This window comes from Cyprinus carpio, chromosome B15 (assembly GCF_018340385.1).
Source record: "Cyprinus carpio isolate SPL01 chromosome B15, ASM1834038v1, whole genome shotgun sequence".
NCBI classification, from domain to species: domain Eukaryota; kingdom Metazoa; phylum Chordata; class Actinopteri; order Cypriniformes; family Cyprinidae; genus Cyprinus; species Cyprinus carpio.
Window position 1 is genome coordinate 22055636 of NC_056611.1, and position 20511 is coordinate 22076146.

Consider the following 20511-nt stretch of genomic DNA (forward strand, 5'->3'; position numbering starts at 1 on the left):
ACCCGAAGAGAGTGGATGAAAAAACATTTTTGCAACATCTTAGAAAAATGTTAAGTGATAATTTAAAACCTAATGTCCTCAAACTTGAACTGATGTATGCAGAATTATAAAGGAACTGCAGGGACGCTGAAAGCATGCAATATCCACATCCAGTCAGCAGTCATCTGATTTAAGTGCACTCGAATGGATGGAAACTGCTTTTAAATGCTTTTGTAAAAGAATGTATTGCATGAGAAATTGAGCTAGTATTATTCTATTTTTTTTTCCTGTCGACCCACAGATAAATTCATTTATTAAATCACCTCAATCATCAGTAAAGTTTCTTAAAACGTTGAATGCAACTGGATCTTCTTGACAGATTAGAAAATGAACATTTTGATTACACTTTTCCTAACTATGAATGGCTTAATTGATGCAGTCTTTTCCTATTTTTTGAAGACAAAACTTGAAAATAACTTACCTTTAAGTACCTAAATGCCCTTAGTTTATAGTATATCTAAAAGTACTGTAATGCTGGGTAGAACATTAATTAAATATAATAAAGATAATATTTTACTAAATATAAACCTTAAATGCATATCAGATAAATGTATATACATGAATATATACTTCTGCCTTTATATTTTAGAAAGTTCAATCGTAATATTTTGAGGTCTTTTGCATTAAAACATTTGAAAGCCCCTGGCTAAATGAACACATTACCAATAACAAATATGCAAGTTATTTATACAGAATATTTTATTGGTTCAGCAGACTGAAAAAACAGATTTGGATGGTGGGGGAGAATCTTCAATTGTTTCCCAACAGCCAATATTAAAAACCAATGCTCTGTACCATCTCCTCCCCGTTTCAAACACTGATAAAATCAATACTGGGCTTTAAAATGTAACAAAAATGTGAATTTATCATAAGACCAGTGTTTCTTTTATCTGCAGAGGCACATTTGCACATGCACAACCATATGCACACAAGAATTACACAAATGAGAAGGGTTAAAAAAAGAAAAGAATAAAATGACGAACAAATAAAAAAAGGGAACTACAAAATGGTTATTCATGTAGCACAGTACAGAATGATATACAGAAGACACACGGGACACATACAGTACTGCTAAAAGATGTTCAGATTTTTTTCCTTTACTTGGACAGATCAGCTGGTGCAATATATTTAAAGCTGGAGGTAAAAGCTATACAAGTTGTCTCCCTAACCTTGGGTGGGGGTGGGGGGGGGATAAGAGCCCAAAATTTATTTACACTTTCTTTCTCATACGATTAAGATCACATGGTCGGCACACATAACAATGGAAAACGAACCACGAGTCATGGTGGATAGGTGAGGCAGAAGCATACGGCAGTAAAAGACGGCAAAATACAGCTAAAGCAGATGCATGGCTCCAAAAAGTCCAAACTTTCACAAGTTCACTCTGTTCATCAGACTTTTTCCTTAAGTATAGCAATCTCCAATCAATCTTGCATTTTGTCTTTGAAAGCACTCATCTTCGGTCTCTTCTCCCCACCTTCCGTCGCACCTAAAAAAAACATTAGCACATTCTCAGAACTTTCACCATTTCTTACTAATGAATTTATTTATTTTTCTGGACAAGATAAAGATTTTTTTTAATTATTACTTTTTAAACATCTCTGCAAGGATTTATATTTAAATGTTCAAGATCTCAGCTGAATAAATTATGACTTTACATCACTTATGGTTATAAGAAAGATTTTTTATATCTTTCGTTCAGTTTTCTTCAACAGATTTCTACATGGAATTAATGTCATTAAAACAATTATTAAACTTGAATGCATCATTTTCTGGCCAATGAATTTTCATGACCTTCCATCACGATTACTTGATAAAATAAATAAATTTTAAAACCTTAACACAAAATTCTGGAGCAGATTTCTAGGTGGAACTAATATTTAAACTATTTTTATTTTCCATTTATTAGATATGTAAAGATTTCTGCCCAATGAGTTTTTATGACATTCATGATTACTTGATAAAGATTTTTTTTTTTTTTTTAAATCGTCATATAGACTTCTGGACCAAACTTCTGTGGAATTCATATTTAAATAATTACTATATTTATTTTTTTATTTTTTAGAAATCTATAGATTTCTGCCTAATTAATTTTTATGACTTCAGATCATGATTACTTGATAAAGACATTTTTTTAAACCTTCATCCAGATTTCCAGAGCAGAATTCTGTTGAATTAATACAATTAAACAATGATTATATTTATGTTTATCACAATTTTGAAGATGTCTACCCAAAACATTTCTATGGCTTAAAATCATTCATGATTACTATAAAAATAAATATATATTTTTTAATACTCCTCATACCACACCATACCATACATATTTAAACAACTATTATTTTCAAACAATTACTACTACAAATGTTTTCAAATCTAAGATATTTTATCTTCAATTAATAATCTGCTTAGAAAGTCCTTTTTTAAAATTTAAATCAGCCGATTTAGTTTTGAGGGGAAAGGAAACTCACTTTAGTTGAAGAGTCGATTGACTCGTCCTCTTCCTCCTCGCTCTGCTGGGCTGTGTCCATGTCCTCTTCTGACTCCTCTTCCTGGTTGGCAGCAGCTCTTGATCTCCCACCGCTGAAACAGATTGTATGAGTCAAATAAAACCCATGAAACAGCCCCAGACACATGTATAGACTAGAGGAAGCATCAAGGGAAAATGTCAGAAAGCTTTTAGCAACATGAGTCTGTGTACCTGGCTTTCCTGGCTGCTGTCTGTGACTTTGGAGGACGTCCTCTCCTTTTCTGAGGTGTGGATTCCACAGAATCGCTGGCGGCATCTGCCTCCCCTCTGTGAATAACCATTTCAAATACACATGTTAAGAATAAAGGGTTTATGGGTATTCAGGACGTTCAGTACCACTTCATCTATGTTAATGTCATATATTTATATAGGCAGCCATTAACCTTGGTTTACGTCCTCTTCTGCCTTTGGGCTTCACCTCCATATTCTCACTGCCTGCGTCATCCTCATCGTCCTCCTCTTCCTCTTGCTCTTCCTCATTTTCTTCATCCACAGGTGGAGCGGTCTTCCTGCGACCCCTCCTGCCCTTGCTGGGCGTCTCGTCCTTTGAGGCTGCTGATTTGGGGGGCCGTCCTCGTCGGCCTTTCTTGGGCGGACTGTTCTGTTCGTCTTCGGTCTCCATGGAGGCCTCTGCCATGCTGCTGTCTTCACCCCACTGGTCCTCGGCATCGTCAGTGCTCGTGTTGGCAGCTTTCTTCCGGCCCCGCTTGGGCTTGGACTCCTGACCCTTTTCGTCCTGGTTGGCTGCAGCACCCCGCTTACGCCCCCTGCTGGGCTTTTCTGTCTCAGATGGGCTCTTCATTGAAATGTCTTCATTCTCACTGTGGTCCACATCAGCAGAGTCCAGCCTGGATTGAGAAAAGAGATCTACGTTTAAGCCCATGCAAGACTTACTGGCATGGTGCCAAAGATACTTGGGTGGTTGCTAGGGTGTCAGTGTAAGTTTTAGCCTATTATTACTAAACAGTCAACTCTTTTGTCAAAAAAAAAAAAAAACTGCACTGACAAAATCTACCAATTATGTACATCATATATAATTTATATTAATATAATTGAAAATATTTAAAATTATTTATGCATTGTACACACACACACACACACATTTTTTTTTAAATTTTCATTAAAATCTTTAATTAAAAAAAAACAATTGCACTGACAAAATCTACCAATTATGCAGTTCATATATTTAATATAATTTCAAATTATTTGTGTAATAATATTTTATCTGAATTGTACTAAAACTGTTAGTAATACAATATTATATCTATGAAATTAGCAATAAATTAAAAATAAGTTAAATAAGAAATAATATTAATAAAAACATATAACATAAATATACAAAAAAAAAAATAAAAATGTTACAAAATTGTCAATGTAAGTCTATGTATATTTTCTAGAATATTCTTGCCAAATAGTCAACTCTCGTGGAGAATGAAATAAAGCTGCTATTTATTCTCACAAAAGTTTTCTAACTTTTAGAAAATCTACAGCGTACATCATAAATAACAAAAACTTATATGAATAAAATTCATAAATACTAACATAAAAATCATATACAAATAAAATTGTTAATAAATTTAAATGAATTAAACCCCATATTGATAATTGAATAAAAAATACAATATATAAAAAATACAAATAAATAACTACATTGAGCTATCATTCATGTCCATTGCACACACAGTGCACACACCAACTTTGCATTCAGATTGTTTGAAGAAATGTTTTAAAAGCCAAACTACTAATTGAAGCGACAAACTTCAAGTCATTTTTCAGCTGTTTTTCTTGGTCACATTATAAAGACACCTACGAGTTTGGCTATTATAAACTCGAGGGACAGCATGAGTCATCTCAATGCCATCGAGCAGTACATCCCCCGAGTGCTCTTTCGATGTGGCACAGGTAAAAGGAAACAGCAATTATTGTGCTTTCGTGACGCAGATCCATGAAACACTCCATTCAAAAGAATCTCAATGACAGCTATTCAGAAACCAGGCGTCTCTGAGATGACCATCACATCTACCCTTCATGCAGGAACGTTGAAAGGCGCTATGATATTTGAGCACTGTGACCTCAAAAGAGCTTGTTTAGCCCACAGCAGGATGTTAATTCCACAGCCAGATTTTGCAGTATGGAAATTACTTTTAATAACATCCAAAATGGATTCAGACGAGGCTTGCAATCAGACTGCAGACAGCAAAGAGTTTATAAAAATATTACAGTTTTAGGAGAGGGAGTGTGTCTCATGTTATTTATAACGCTTGTGTTTATGCACACCACCACTGGTTTTATGGGACATCTGGAACAAATTTACGCTACTGAACAGATTGTGCTACAAATATGTAGTTTTTAGGGATGTGCTAAACTACATATTTTCAAAAGCAGGACACAGATTAGAATGTGAAAGCCATGACATGGTGTTTTCAATATAGCAATAGTGAGATCAGATTACTAACTAATTTAATTTTCTTGAAACACAGTGTTAACTTCCATACACACACCTGTTTGAAAGTAAATAACATTAATTATTAGTTATACACAGTTCTTTATAATTTTAAGTTACATTTTCTTAAGTTTTGTTTTTGCAAAGTCTCTTATGCGCACCAATGCATTTATTTGAAGAAAAATACATACAACAATACAACAAATAAAATTTAAAATACCTTTTTTTTCCCTATTTTAATATATTTATAAATGGAATTTATTCCCATGATGCAAAGCTGAATTTTCAGCATCATTACTCCAGTCTGCAGTGTCACATGATCCTTCAGAAATCATTCTAATTTGCTGATTTGGAGCTCAAGAAACCTATTATCCTCCATGTTGAAAAAGGTTGTGCCACTTTATTTTATTTTTTTTGTGAAAACCAGGATACTTTAAGTAATAGAAATAGTTCAAAATAGCAGCATTTATCTGAAACAAATCTTTTGTGACATAATAAATGTGTTTAATGTCACTTTTGAACAACTGAATTTGTCCTTTCTGAAGAAAAAAAAAAATCATACTGACCCCAACTTGTATATCAATGAGCTCACATGTATGTGAGTTTGTGACACTAACCGTCCTTTACTGCGGCCAGGGGAGCTGGGGTTGGAGTTACTGCTGGCATTGCTGATGGTCTCCATGCGTGACAGTTTGGTCTGCATTTTTCCTGTGGCGGACAGGGGCTTGTTCACAGCGCCCAGCACGTTTGCCGCTTTAGGCTGCAGAGAGAATCAGGCAGTCAATCTCACAGTCCTGTCTTACCCAAGAAGGTTAAAAGCACAGAATAGAGGACAACTATGTACCTTTCCTGGGGTAAAGAATGACTTCATCTCAGGAGGCAGATAGTTTTTCGTGTTACTGAAATTCTGAAAAGCAGCAAGAACCGAGATTTAGTAAGAAAAATAAACTTTGTTTGAAATTCAGATTTGACCTGCCAACTTTAAAGTTTAGACTTCAAGACTTTAATATTTTATTTTTATAGAGATAGCACTCAAAAGAACATTTATTTTCAGGGCTTAAGAAAATGTTATATGTACTATAGACATTTCAATGACTGTTTAATAGTTCTGAACTTTCTGCAACTTTTCAAGGCCTAAAAATGTGAAGTGCTCATGATACATAAATAAAGAGCTGCTGTTCATGGGAGACACCGGCTCACATCCAATCATAATCCCCTACTGCCTCTCTCGCCATCCACTTTCCGGTCCCTTTTTAAAGCAAAAAAAAATCCCTGATATTTCTATAACTGGAAGTCCTGCAGCAGTTAAGCACCTTGTCCGGTTGTGTGAAGTAGCGCGCAGGCAGTACGGGATCTTTAGGCGACTCTAGACTGTATGTGGTGCTCTTGGAGATGACGATGTTCATGGCTACATCACATACTGTGTACAGTTTCTGCAAGGAGAGAGAGAATTGAGAAGTGTAAACTCTTTTTATTTAGAATTTTCATAAGATACTAAGTATTGTCAACTGTTCATAATACAACAAGAAAACAACAGCAGGGCAATGTAACGAAAATATAAAACAAGGTTTAATGCATTCCAGTGCATTCCAATGATTTCCAATTTTTCATGTTTCTTTATCTTTTAAAAGATTTTTAAATATTTCTGAAATTAGGCTGCGTTAATATGATATTGTGAAATAGTTTCTATTTTAAAATATAATTCATTTCTGTGATGGCAAAGCTGATTTTTAGCAGTCATTACTCCAGTCTTAGCGTCACACTGAAAAAAGTGATTTTGTGGTCAAGAAACCTTTATCAATGTTGAAAACACTGTGCTGCTTTTTTGCGGAAAGAAAGGTTTATTTTAACAGAAAGTTCAGAAGAACAATTTATTTTAAATAGACATGTTTTCTAAGATTATAGAAAGACTGTCACTTTTGATCAATTTAATGCCTCTTTGCTGAATAAAAATTATTGATTTCTAGGAAAAAAAAACTGACCCCAAGCATTTGAACAGTAGTTTATGTTATATTATTATTATTCCATAAAATTGATTCTTACAATATATGTTTATTATATTTGTATGCTTTTTTACAATCATCTGAATAAATTAAGAAGATTATCAAGTGTAGAAATGGCTATAATAAATCCTAAATAGACAGATGGCTGTCTTGGTGGGGGTTGTGGAGAGAAAGTGTTCATTCTGACTGTAGACATTTCCATGTTTTGTTATTACGTAATGTATTTCCAGTTCTGAAAATCATTTCTATCTAAAATCCCTAGATATGTTGTGAGTTAGAACAACTTTTAAGTGATCACATGAGAAAAACAAAGCATCACTTGGACCTCATTAATCTTGGGATCATCCGGACACTGTCCATCTTTTGTCTGTTTTATGTTTTCCACCATTTTTCTGATGAACGCATGGCTGTTGTTTTCATTTTTGGCCATTAGAATCTCCAAAACAAACCACAAAGCCCTGAAGGAAAAGGAAAGATACGAGAGAGAGGAACAGTGAGAGAAACGCCATTTTCAAGATTAAAGGCAGATGGCAGCTCTGGAACACCATTGATCAATGTTTTCGGCAGCCAGCCAAACATCTAACAAGCTGCAGATTTTCCCCACTGTTTATGAAAATTTGAAGGGCAATATATAGGAAATAAATTATATCATCCAAATTACACATCTGACATTTTCAGTGCTTGAAATGACAACCTAATGAAGAGATAAGCATTCTCCTATTAAAGATGGAAGAGAAGCCGAAGGACTTTGTGTGGACTCACTCTTTGATGTCTTTGAGCTGCTCGATGTCCTGGACTTTCACGTAGTCTGGGTCATGGACCAAAAGGTGAATTGCATATGGCACCACATACTCCGGCAGGAGCGATATCAGCTTTTCTGCAGTACACACATAAATACTTTTTATGATAATGTAAGTGTTATAAAAATCTGGGCATATTCCAGGACCCACAATGTTTTACAATAGCCCGGTTTGTACTGTGGCTCATGAATATGAATTACAATTGGAAAAGGTTCACATGCTCTGAAATGAACAAATCAAAACTGAAAAGGCTGACGTGCAATAAATTAATTCCAAAAACAACAGATGAAGAAACCAACAAAATGAACCGGAGAATACACTTGACAGGACAGACATAACAACAACCTTTTTTACATAATGACTCTGATGAACAGTTCAACTGAGCAGCTAAATATTTCATTGTACTGGAAGATGCTTGAATTTTAACTAATAAAGATTACTAGCACAAAGACACACCAAAAGGCCTCTAACAGGGAATCTGCTTCTGCTTCTGATTCCTGAATGACTCTTTTAGTATTTGAAAAGAATCCTTACCTCTCAAATTCCTGGTAATAACTAAACAAAATGATGGACTCACTGTGGTTCTCTTTCGAATCAACCCAAAGAAAGTCACAATTTTAAATGGGTTAATAATTGGTGTTGAGATGCATTGTGAATCAATTTGGAATGGAATTGTGACTCCTTGTATCAAATCTAAATGTATTGTGAGGTGCCTAAATATTTCCACTTCTATAAAGTTAGACATGGGTGTAAACTGGTTCTTGATTCCTAGCCCTTGCCTTCAGTGCTGGATTTTGACCGACTCTCCTTACCGCTGACTGCTGCATGCTGTTTCAGGTATTCCCTGCGCAGGTTGATGTTTTTGACCAGGCACTGGCGGGCGTGCGCCCTGCGCTCCTTCACCGGGTCTTTGGCACACAACGTGAACACAGCCAGGTACTCCAGTGGCAGACGCAACCTGCACAGACCTTTGTGTAGCTTCTGGGCGAAGGCCTGTCGCACCTGGTAGCACTCGTCCTGAGAAAAACAAGAGGATTCATTAGTTCCTAATGAGTCATTCAGCCGATGCTTTTATTCAGTGGCGTACAAAACACTCCAAGGACAATAACCCTCGAGTAACCTGGGGTTAAGTGCCACCATCAGTCTTGTTCAATGTTGACCACTCCTGGATCATCTTTTTGTTAAGGTTCGACACTACAACCTTCTGGTTTCCTTTAGGTCAACATTTAATCCAAACTGACCCCCAATTTAATTTTTTTAATGCACATTCCTCATCTTAACGTGTAAGATTAATCAGTTCCTCCGAAATTATTTGTCTACTGACTTCCCTTTTTGGCTGTTGGTTAACAACATTATTTTTTAGTCTGCACAGCCTACCTAAGCATTGGTTTTCCAAACATGCAACATGGTCTGGCTCCATTTTAATATTAATCACCTACTTCCAACAATCCAAATAATTTACAACCATTTTTTCAGTTTGAACATCCAGTTGCACTCCAAAACAGCCCGAAAATTATAGAAGTAAACTGAGTAGTGAATGGGTTACATCCTCTCTCTGCAGCAGGAGAGGCATTATTTTCAATGGATTTAATCTGGGGTACTGAAGCAAACTTCTTATTTTATGTTCAGTTTATCTGACCGATAAAATCAGATTTCAAAGCATAACTGGTGACCAGGAACACAGTGAATCACTAGACAACCAGTCGAAGCGGAGTAACCCATTAAAATGAGGTTAAGGGATCTTCTTTTTGACATTAGGATGAAAGATGAGTCCATCAGGGCAATATGGAGACAGATAAGGAGCCGGCGGTTGGTCTTACGTTGATGACGAGGGCGCAGAGCTGGTACTGCTCCAGGGTGATGATCTCATGGTAGCATGGCTCCTGAGCGAGACGAAGAATGGCACAGCCGGCTGCTAGCCGCAGACGAGACATGTCCGGCTTACTGCACACACAGAAAATCAGCATATTAAATCACTCCCATATTACAGACATACATGTAAATAAATAAAAATGTTGTGTCACATATGCCATCATACAAACTACATATTTTAAATACACTACAGTTTAAAGGTTAGGGGTCAGAAAAAAAAAAAAGAAAAAAAACCTTAAAAAAGCAAAAAATAACAATCAAAAATGTTTTAAACAAAAAAAAAGAAGCAGCACAACTGTTTTCAGCACTGATAAAAAATGTTTCTTGAGCACCAAATCAGCATATTAGAATGATTTCTGAGGGATCATGTGACACTGAAGACGGGAGTAATGATGCTGAAAATCCAGCTTTGCTTTCGCATGAATGCATTACATTTCAAAATATATTAAAATAGAAAACAGTTCATTTAATTTGTCAAAAGATTTCACAATATTACAGTTTTACTGTATTTTTGATCAAATAAATGCAGCCTTGGTGAACATAAGAGTTTTCAAAAACATAAGAAAATATATTTTACAGACCCCAAACTTCTGAACGGTATGTTTATTTGTCAGATGTAAATGCTTTATAAATAATCTTAAGGGCTTTTACAATCACGAAATGGGCTTTTATTTTGTTATTTTATCTTGCCTGTCAGCTGTTTTTGACATCACTGCTCAGGTCAGTTGCTAGTAAAGGGTTTGAAACTGAGCAAATGTCACTCACCCCATCTTGCCCTGCTCCGTCAGATCACCGTCGCTGCTCAGGATAGCCGTCAGCATTCTCAGAGTGGAGTTGCCAGATTTACTCTGGTTGTTCTTCACGCCGAGCAGCCATCTGACCATCAGTTTCAGACCCTGAATCTGAGACACAGAGATAGAGAACCACTGAACACATTTTACTCCTCAGTATCATCTCCTGTGAGTGCAAGCTCAGGTGTCCTTTTTTACAATGTAAAGGAGAAAAAGAGAAGAAAAGAAAATAACCCATCTATCCATATCTGTAGGGAACCAATGCAATATTTGCTGACATGTGAATCACTCTGGTACTTTCTTCAATAAAAGGGAATAATAAATGGCAAGTCAAATCTTAGCTGCATCTTACCTTAGCCAATGTTTCAGGAGAGACTTCATCATCCGGGACCCACAGCTTGGTGGTTTTCTTGCCAGGAATCTTTGCAGCAAACAGAAAATCTAGATCAGTATCAGATGCCTCAAACCCGAGAGTGAAACCCCTTTCACACTACAAGCGACACGCAACAGCAAAGTGACACGATCCCATTCATTGAGAGCTGGAGATTTATGGCAAAACGAGCGACAGCGGGCATTGGCAACTGGATGAGGCGTGTCCAGCAACGCGACAAAGTTCAAAATCCTTCAACTTTATGCAAATGAAGAGCGACTTTCAAAAAGTTCAAAAGTCACTGCTAGTGTGAACGGGGCTTGAGGAGAATCCTTTATTGCTAACAAGATTACAACTATGGGTCGACCAATTATAGGCACCAATATTAAGCATTTTTATGATATCGGTATCGGCCATTTTCAAAACCGATTCGCTGATAAAATAACTTAATTTTGAAAAGCGCTATTTGGCTCTGATGCAGCCTGTCAGAACTCACCACTCTGTGGCCTAAAGCAATCTCCGCCCACTGCTCCTCTAATTGGTTGGAAGTCACGATTCACCAATCAATGCGTAATTCACTCTCACTCCGAAAGCGCTTGCTAACTGGACCTGCTTCAGTGATCACACATCAGTTGTCTCTCAAAGGTAAGGCAGCAGCAGACATTGCTTAAGTTGCAATATCACAATCCACTTATGTTACACTGAAGTTGCAAAACACCTCAATATTATCTATGATGTCCATGATGCGGAAAACGTGGACAGAATCTAGTCATATAACTTAAATGGAATTTACTGTATGACGCCGAATGTCACGAAATTTGTCAAAGTTTGGATGAATTAATCAAAAGAAACTTAAAAAAAATAAATAGAGTCACGATATGGACTAGTATCTGTAAATATTCATCTGCAAAAATAATATTTAAATATGAATCCAGCATGTTCTGAGTGTCTCTTTGTATGTAAATGGCACAGACATGCTGTTTTGTTTTCTACATATACAAAGTATGCGACGCTCGCAGTGATTTCAGCTTCTGCGTCTCACTACACGAGGACATGAATTATGACACTGTCTACGTTATGACCTTTATATAATATATTTTAGATGGTTGTAAGCATATTTTAATGCATATTTTATCACCTCATCTGAAGGAACAGCCCGCAATAGTATAGACATTTCAAAATGTCGATACTTAGGGGAAGTCGTGGCCTAGTGATTAGAGAGTTTGACTCCTAACCCTAAGGTTCCAGGTTCGAGTCTCGGGCCGGCAATACCATGACTGAGGTGCCCTTGAGCAAGGCACTGAACCCCCAACTGCTCCCCGGGGACCGCAGCATAAATGGCTGCCCACTGCTCCGGGTGTTTGTTAACGGGGTGTGTGTGTGTGTGTGTGTGTGTGTGTGTCACATCACTTTCACTTTTTCACTTTTTGCAAATAAGAGTCCAAGCATATTTCAGGCTTGTTTATAATTAAAAAAAAAATAATAAATAAATAAAATAAAATAAATCACGTTAAATTTTTTAACACAAAATTATATTTAATTTAAAATCCATTTAATTCATAGGAAACTATTGTAATTTCTGGCTGGGATGTTTCAAAGTCAAAGAACATTATTTGATACATATTATTCAATATACAGATTTTACCCATTCACTGAGAGAGATACAACATGAAAAAGCAAGGAGAACTCTACCATTTAAATGCTGTAATTTTGCATAATTTACAATGCATAATAATGCATAATATGAGTATGTAATTAAATGTAATAGTAGCCTATATAATTAAAATGAATTTCAATAGGCCTAAATAAAAAAATATTGTTTAAAATCACACATTATTTGTTATTTGTCACATGTAGTAGACCATTTTTGTGCCATGGGTAATAGATGGATTTTCCACCCAGCTACCACCGCAAGTATGTTTCAGACCTGTGGACACTAAAGTTAATCCAATGATGTGCATTCAATGATGAATTGAATAGTCACCTCTTCTACTGTAGGTTCCGTTTTAGCCATCAGAAAAGAATTAATAAGGAATTATGAGAGGTTATGGTTAGAGTAAGAAGTGCAGTGTGGGAGTACTACACTCAACCAACACCAGGGAAGGCAGTTTTTGTCAGAGGCCTTGTTATATATATTGGTTCAAAATATCTATAAAATATATATAATTGGTATCAGCATCGGCCCTGAAAAACACATATCGGTCGACCCCTAGTTACAACTAAAAAACACATTTCTTGTAACAGAAGCGAGGAGACAAATGATCCATCACATGTTTATGTATATTAGAGCACATGACTCACTTTAAAACACTGGAAAATGTAATAAAACTACACCCACAAGGTCAATCAAATGAGATCAGTAAACAGGATTTTAACTTTCTCACTCATTTACTCTTATAATTATACTGGATTGATTTAAGCCTTAAGCAAAGCACATCCCCATGAAATCACATTAATTCAATAAGTCCAAATTAGTTAATGGTGCAGGTAAATAAACATGCATATTTAATGCTGTTCTCTCAACCAGATATGATATCCATTATCAGCAGGGCTTTCACAAGCATGAAATTTTGGCTGATTTACTGTTATGTAAATAATGGTGATTAATGATTTAAATGTCTAATGCTTTTATTATTATTTTTCTTTCTTTCTTATGTCTTTAATAAAGCTTAATATATATTATAGAAATCTGTTTACTTAACTTAAAAATTTACTTCGTTTTTTTATTCAACTTAAAATCTCACACAAAAAAAAATGATTCATGATACATATTAAATACAAATATTATTAATTATAGGATATTTTATTATTGCCATTATGATATTGTTTTATTACTGCATTATGATATTGGAATATATGATTTTAAACGCTGGAATATTATATATTTAAATAGATAAATAAAAAGTTAAAATAAATTATATATAAATTATATGATAAAATGATTTATTTAGTATTGGCATTATTATACATAGGAACTATAATATTTCAGTCCAAAAGATATATATTTAAAAATAAATACATACATACATAGTAATATTTTTGCATTATGATAATTAAATATACTGTTATTAATGTTATACACTGGAACAGTAATTCATATAATTGAAAATTATATTTAGTTTTCATTCACATACATTATATAAATAACATTTAGGCACATCCTAAACAGCCAAATTAGACAAATGTTTATAAAAAAACAAAAAACAAAAAAAAACAATAGAGCATTTACAGTTCACAATGCACGTTAAGAAAATCATGCAAACCTGAGCAATCCAGAGGCCTTTATAGATCAAGTGTGAATTCATTTTGAGTGCTCACATAATGCACTACTTCACCAGAATGCGAGACATAAAAATGTGCATTTTTATGCAGTGCATCAAATTGATTGCTGTGCCTTCTCATCAACATTTAGGCTATATTAAGAAACTGTAATAAGCAATGCTATAACTTACCCGGTCGTTCATTAGCAGATCTTTAACAATGAAATTGGCCACTAAAGATTTGAGCGGAGCTGCAAACTGTTCCGGGGCCAGCATTGCCAGGTGTCCCAGCGTCGTTAAAGGGGTGATGAGTTGTTCCATGTTGTCTGTGTCTAGACTCTTATGCAGAGGCTGCGGCAGATAGAAAGCAACTGGTTAGAATGCCAGAAGTTTTAAAACAAATATGGGGAGTTCTCTGTTCCAAGGAAGGTTCATTTCAGAGACACAGCAAAAAAAGAAAAATTCCTCAAATATCTTACCTCAAATATCTGTGCGAAGTGTGTGTCTCTGTTGGAGAACATGGCATGGATGCAATGGATGGCATATTTGGCCTGGCGAGGAGGACCCTTCTTTGCTTTGTGCTGCAGTACTGTTAAAAGGACTCTAGGGGGCAAAAGGAAGTCAAATAGGCAGGAGTGAATGGCACCATCCAACTCTATGGATGACTGTACAGCAAAATAGAAATTAGTTTTCCATTAAAAGTGACAGAGCATCTCAGAAATCCAGAAATGAGAAACTGTCTTCAATAAACACAAGCATGTTTGAAACTTTTAAATTGATGGAACAAATCAAGCAGCGTCACTCCTCTTGAATAAAACCCAGATGTGCTTTTCTGATCAGTGTGCACCGTGAGATGGACTCAAACATACGATTTGATGTGTGGGAAGCTCTCCTCCAGTTTGTTGCCGGTGTTTTTGAAGATTTGGAGCGCAGCCTCTGCAACCTTCTCATCGTCCATTTTCAGACAGCCCAGCAAAGACTCAAAGGTCTCGGCAGAGTGGAATGACACAGGGTGGGTGAAGGACAGGACCTGAGCGTAAAAACATTTTACAGCTAAAGAAAACCCATACCTCAAACTAATAATTAAAAAGGTTACTTTGTGCTTTTACATATGAGTATTGGGGCTGGGCAATAGTATCTGTTCTCATTTTATTGGGCCAAGCTTCCTAAAAAAATCAGTTTCTCTAAAAACTTCACTGGCATCTTTGATTTAAAGTTCAGTAGTAAAAATGCTATAGCACTGGAAAGTTTGACTCATTTCCATAAATCAGCGCAAACTGTCCATAAACTTTCAATAAAGTGAATCAAAATTTGATTCACCAATTAATTTGTATTATAAATGATACCAGATGTTTTTGGTAACTTCCATGTTCTTTGGTAATTTGTATGTTTTTGCTAAATTCAGAATTTTAAAAAAAAGAAAAAAATGTAGATGTAATCTGAAAAGAAATGAAATGTAGCTATACTACAGCAACAAATTAACTAACAAATTCTGACTTTAAATCTAAATGTAAATCAAACTTTAAACCAGAATGTAAGTATCTGTGCAAATGGATATAAAGCCAACATGGACACAGTCTAATGTGGGTTACACTTCTACAGATTTATTTACCTTCAGCAGCTCCAGGCCAGCTCTGATCGCTTGCTCGGTCGGGACTCCTTCATCTTCATCATCAGCAGTTCCTTCTATAGATTTGTTTACCTGTTTGATAAGTGCACTGCAGCAAGAGATGAAGGAGTGAGATCTAATACATACTGATGATAGTGTATTTATTCCCGGTATTTAACAGTCTTAATGTACCTGATGGATTCTGTGTCGATATGAACAGGCGCTATCCTCTCTAATAAAAACTTCACCATCTCTAGGAAAGGATTGCTGGGTTGTTTGGGGCTGCCCAGTTTTTTGGTGACTTCTTTCTGTGGGGTGCAAACACAGCCATAAACTGAGACAACTTCAACTGCGTTAGTAAAAACACGATTTTCCTGCAAGGCAGAGCGATACTTACCACGCAGACTTCGGCCTGCTTACACGAACAGGACGGGCTCACAAGAGTCTCCAGCTGCTTTCTGATCTTCTCGTCCTCCTCAAGAACCTGAGCGAGCTTCTTCACAAAGTCCTGCGTCTTGCCTGGGTCTGGCAGGTTTCCTTCAACACAAAGATGGAGAGATGTTTCCCTCTCAGTCGATGTTTCTTGTTACTACAAAAAAGGCAGCTTGTACTTGACAGGAGAATAATTTTAACAGCACTGCGGACAAGACAACACAACTTACTTGTGATAACCATGACCTTTGAGAATACAGTCTTGTTGTAAGAGTCAGACTGGGGGAATAAAAAAAAAATATTCAAGAATGTTTAAACAGATGCAAACCATGTAATAAAGAAGATTTAGAAAAGCAATAACCAAAACCAAACAACAGTGAGGAAAAACCAACTTTTGGCTGTTTTATAAGATCCAGAAGATCTTTGACGTGGTGTCTCAGCATGTTCTGACACTTCCACATTTCATTCAGAGCTCTGTAGGAGAGAGGGACCACAACAACCACAATCAACATTCCAAGTCTGCAAATATATCTTTATAGGTCCAATAATCTCTTTTCAGACCCATAAGCACCTTATAAAATCACTAAATACAACATGAAACAGCTGTTTTCTCTTCATAATATGACATATTTCCAAGTCAAACAATATTTAACAGAGTAGGGGGACTTTTTGTTAACAGGTTGCATGGTGCAAAATCAGCTACTCAATTTCTGCACAAGCATAAGTTTTAGATCAGAAGTGCCTAAATGTTTTATTACACTGAAACATTTTGAATTATATTCAACTATGTTACATTGCAAAAAAAAGTAATTGTAAATAATATAATTATTGAAAGAAAATGTTTTAATTAGAAATACACATATGCTTCAATAGCATGTTATTTCCTATTTTTTGATATTCCATGGGAGGGCCAAAACAACCAAAGGTCACCAGGCACCAACTACAGGCCTTGGTTTGGGCATCTCTGTTTTAGAATAAAACAAGAATTAATGCACCTACTTGACAGCATTCCCATCCAATGTGGCGTACAAATAATACAGACACTTCATTCGCTCTGTAGTCTCTAGATTGTGAGGCACAAGATATTGAGCGAAGATCCTCTCCACAAGCAACCTAGTGAGAAAAAAAAAAAAAAAACACCATCAAAAAGTTCTTTTTTTTTTCTCATTTATGTACACACAGCATCCCATATTGACAGAAAAATACAGAATTGTTGACATTTTTGCAGATTTATTAAAAAAGAAAAACTGAAATATCACATGGTCATATTCAGACCCTTTGCTGTGACACTCATCTATTTAACTCAGGTGCTGTCCATTTCTTCTGATCATCCTTGAGATGGTTCTACACCTTCATTTGAGTCCAGCTTGATTATACTGATTGGACTTGATTAGGAAAGCCACACACCTGTCTATATAAGACCTTACAGCTCACAGTGCATGTCAGAGCAAATGAGAATCATGAGGTCAAAGGAACTGCCTGAAGAGCTCAAAGACAGAATTGTGGCAAGGCACAGATCTGGCCAAGGTTACAAAAAAAATTCTGCTGCACTTAAGGTTCCTAAGAGCACAGTGGCCTCCATAATCCTTAAATGGAAGACGTTTGGGACAACCAGAACCCTTCCTAGAGCTGGCCGTCCGGCCAAACTGAGCTATTGGGGGAGAAGAGCCTTGGTGAGAGAAGTAAAGAAGAACCCATAGATCACTGTTGCTGAACTCCAGAGATGCAGTCGGGAGATGGGAGAAAGTTGTAGAAAGTCAACCATTACTGCAGCCGTCCACCAGTCGGGGCTTTATGGCAGAGTGGCCAGACGGAAGCCTCTCCTCAGTGCAAGACACATGAAAAAACACCTGAAGGACTCCAAGATGGTGAGAAATAAGATTCTCTGGTCTCATGAGACCAAGATAGAACTTTTTGGCCTTAATTCTAAGCGGTATGTGTGGAGAAAACCAGGCACTGCTCATCACCTGTCCAATAGTCCCAACAGTGAAGCATGGTGGTAGCAACATCATGCTGATGGGAGTGTTTTTCAGCTGCAGGGACGGGACAACTGGTTGCAATCGAAGGAAAGATGAATGCGGCCAAGTACAGGGATATCCTGGACGAAAACCTTCTCCAGAGTGCTCAGGACCTCAGACTGGGCTGAAGGTTCACCTTCCAACAAGACAATGACCCTAAGCACAGCTAAAATAACGAAGGAGTGGCTTCACAACAACTCCGTGAGTGTTCTTGAATGGCCCAGCCAGAGCCCTGACTTAAACCCAATTGAGCATCTCTGGAGAGACCTGAAAATGGCTGTCCATCAACGTTTACCATCCAACCTGACAGAACTGGAGAGGATCTGCAAGGAGGAATGGCAGAGGATCCCCAAATCCAGGTGTGAAAAACTTGTTGCTTCTTTCCCTAAAAGACTCATGACTGTATTAGATCAAAAGGGTGCTTCTAATAAATACTGAGCAAAGGGTCTGAATACTTAGGACCATGTGATATTTCATTTTTCTTTTTTAATAAATGTGCAAAAATGTCAACAATTCTGTGTTTTTCTGTCAATATGGGGTGCTGTGTGTACATTAATGAGAAAAAAAAAAAAAAAAAAAAATGATTTTAGCAAATGGCTGCAATATAACAAAGAGTGAAAAATTTAAGGGGATCTGAATACTTTCCGTACCCACTGCGTCTGTGTGTGTATATATATAAAATATTTAATTTAAATTCCTTTAACATTGCACATTGTTTTCTTTGTTATCACCCAAATTTAAATTATCTTAGACGCCATTCAAGTGAGCTCAAATCTCATTCTGATGACCCAATCATAACATGAAATTGCATTTGCACAGTTGTCATTACATGCTTTAATGATGCAATAACATTGTAAGCCAACTCATCAGTGAGGAGTTCAAAATGGGCACATGGACAAGCTGTATGCAACACACCAGGAAGGCTTAAAAATGAAAAGTACTGCTCGTTGCAAAGCACAAAAAAAACAAGGTCAGAAATGATTACAAAATTACAAGACAGGAAAGAGAGAGTCATGTTTAAAACAAAAAAGGCTACAAATGAATTCAGCATGTGCATTTAAATTTCAAATGAAAGAAGTTGCGAGCCACAAATTGTGACCATCTCTGCATTTCTCATCCTGTGGCTCCAGTCTTGGGTTCAGTGTGGGGCAAATCTATGGTAACAGTTTATTTGAAGCCTGTATGTAATAAAACATTACAAAAGGTGTTCTTTGTATTCACTGTGCCTTATGGACCTGTCCTTATGCTCAAAAATAAAGACGCCTGGAAGACTAGTGTCACCTATCTGGCCAACACTGCGTCTTATTTACATGCACCTTGCAAATTGAAATATTTTGGTTTGCTGTTATGCATTCTGTTGAAGTAAATATACTACTGTTCAAAAGTTATTGTCAGTTTTATTTTTAATTTAAAAAAAATTAACTAATTTATTTAGTAAATACACATTAATTTGTTAAACAGCGTTGCTTCAAAAATATATATATTTCAAAGAAAAGCTGTTCTTTTGAACTTTTCTTTTATCCATCAACGAATCCTAAAAAAACCTTAACAGTTTCCACAAAAAATATTAAACACAACTACAGAAATTAGAGGAATAATCAAAATAATAGAAATGTTTCTTAAGCATAATATTTCTCAAGACTATAGTTATGGCTGCTGAAAATTCACTTTTACCTTCAGCTTTTGATTTGTAATAATATTTTACAATATCATTGTTTTTTTTTTAATCAAAAAAATGTAGCCTTGGTGAGCATAAGACAATCAAAAAACAAACGTATCAATCTCAAACCTTTGAACAGTAGTCCATCTCTTCAAGATATGTAGCTGGTTAACCTAGATCAAGTTGTCACAATTGCATGACTTTCATTACTCTTTGAACAATTAGATCAAATGATTGAAAATTATACACAAAATTACACCGTCTTTATTTTCAACTAAAGTGTGTATGAATATAGTTACTCATAGTTGCATTATAGCTGGGTAATTCTGAATCATTCCTGCAAATTAAAATGTAAATGAACAACTATAAAAATTTTATTTATATAAAATATATATTGTTGAAAAAAAAAACATACAATAATAATAAAATCAATACAAACATATTTTGTAGATATTATTTGTGGTCAGACCATTAAAAATATAGCCAGTATAATCAACCAACAGAAAAACAACAATCTTGTGAACTCTGATAATGTATTACAACAGTGATTAACACCATTTATAAAAATAGATCATGTGTTACATTACAATACACACAATGTGCAATGTGACATCTTTATAATGCATTATATAAACTGGCTCGCTCCAAGTAATGTGTTACCGAATCGGCATTAACAAGTGGCTG

The 20511-nt window shown here is 35.9% G+C and overlaps 1 protein-coding gene across 2 annotated transcripts in view; it reads right to left on the reverse strand.

The window, feature by feature from the left end:
• Nucleotides 1-714: 714 nt before the first annotated feature.
• Nucleotides 715-20511, reverse strand: part of LOC109094975 (sister chromatid cohesion protein PDS5 homolog B-like) — a 42001-nt gene continuing 22204 nt past the window's right edge. For both annotated transcript variants that reach the window (XM_042739805.1, XM_042739806.1), the window contains exons 13-34: nt 17149-17262; nt 16542-16623; nt 16380-16428; nt 16115-16254; nt 15910-16025; nt 15721-15826; nt 14978-15138; nt 14588-14711; nt 14301-14459; nt 10831-10899; nt 10453-10589; nt 9636-9759; nt 8628-8832; nt 7778-7892; nt 7341-7473; nt 6326-6445; nt 5857-5919; nt 5630-5772; nt 2953-3417; nt 2741-2836; nt 2511-2622; nt 715-1528 (exon numbers count right to left, since the gene is read on the reverse strand). In XM_042739805.1, coding sequence (XP_042595739.1) covers nt 1493-1528; nt 2511-2622; nt 2741-2836; nt 2953-3417; nt 5630-5772; nt 5857-5919; nt 6326-6445; nt 7341-7473; nt 7778-7892; nt 8628-8832; nt 9636-9759; nt 10453-10589; nt 10831-10899; nt 14301-14459; nt 14588-14711; nt 14978-15138; nt 15721-15826; nt 15910-16025; nt 16115-16254; nt 16380-16428; nt 16542-16623; nt 17149-17262 — 2869 coding nt within the window. In that variant the 3' untranslated portion in view covers nt 715-1492. The remainder of the gene's footprint in view (nt 1529-2510; nt 2623-2740; nt 2837-2952; nt 3418-5629; nt 5773-5856; nt 5920-6325; nt 6446-7340; nt 7474-7777; nt 7893-8627; nt 8833-9635; nt 9760-10452; nt 10590-10830; nt 10900-14300; nt 14460-14587; nt 14712-14977; nt 15139-15720; nt 15827-15909; nt 16026-16114; nt 16255-16379; nt 16429-16541; nt 16624-17148; nt 17263-20511) is intronic.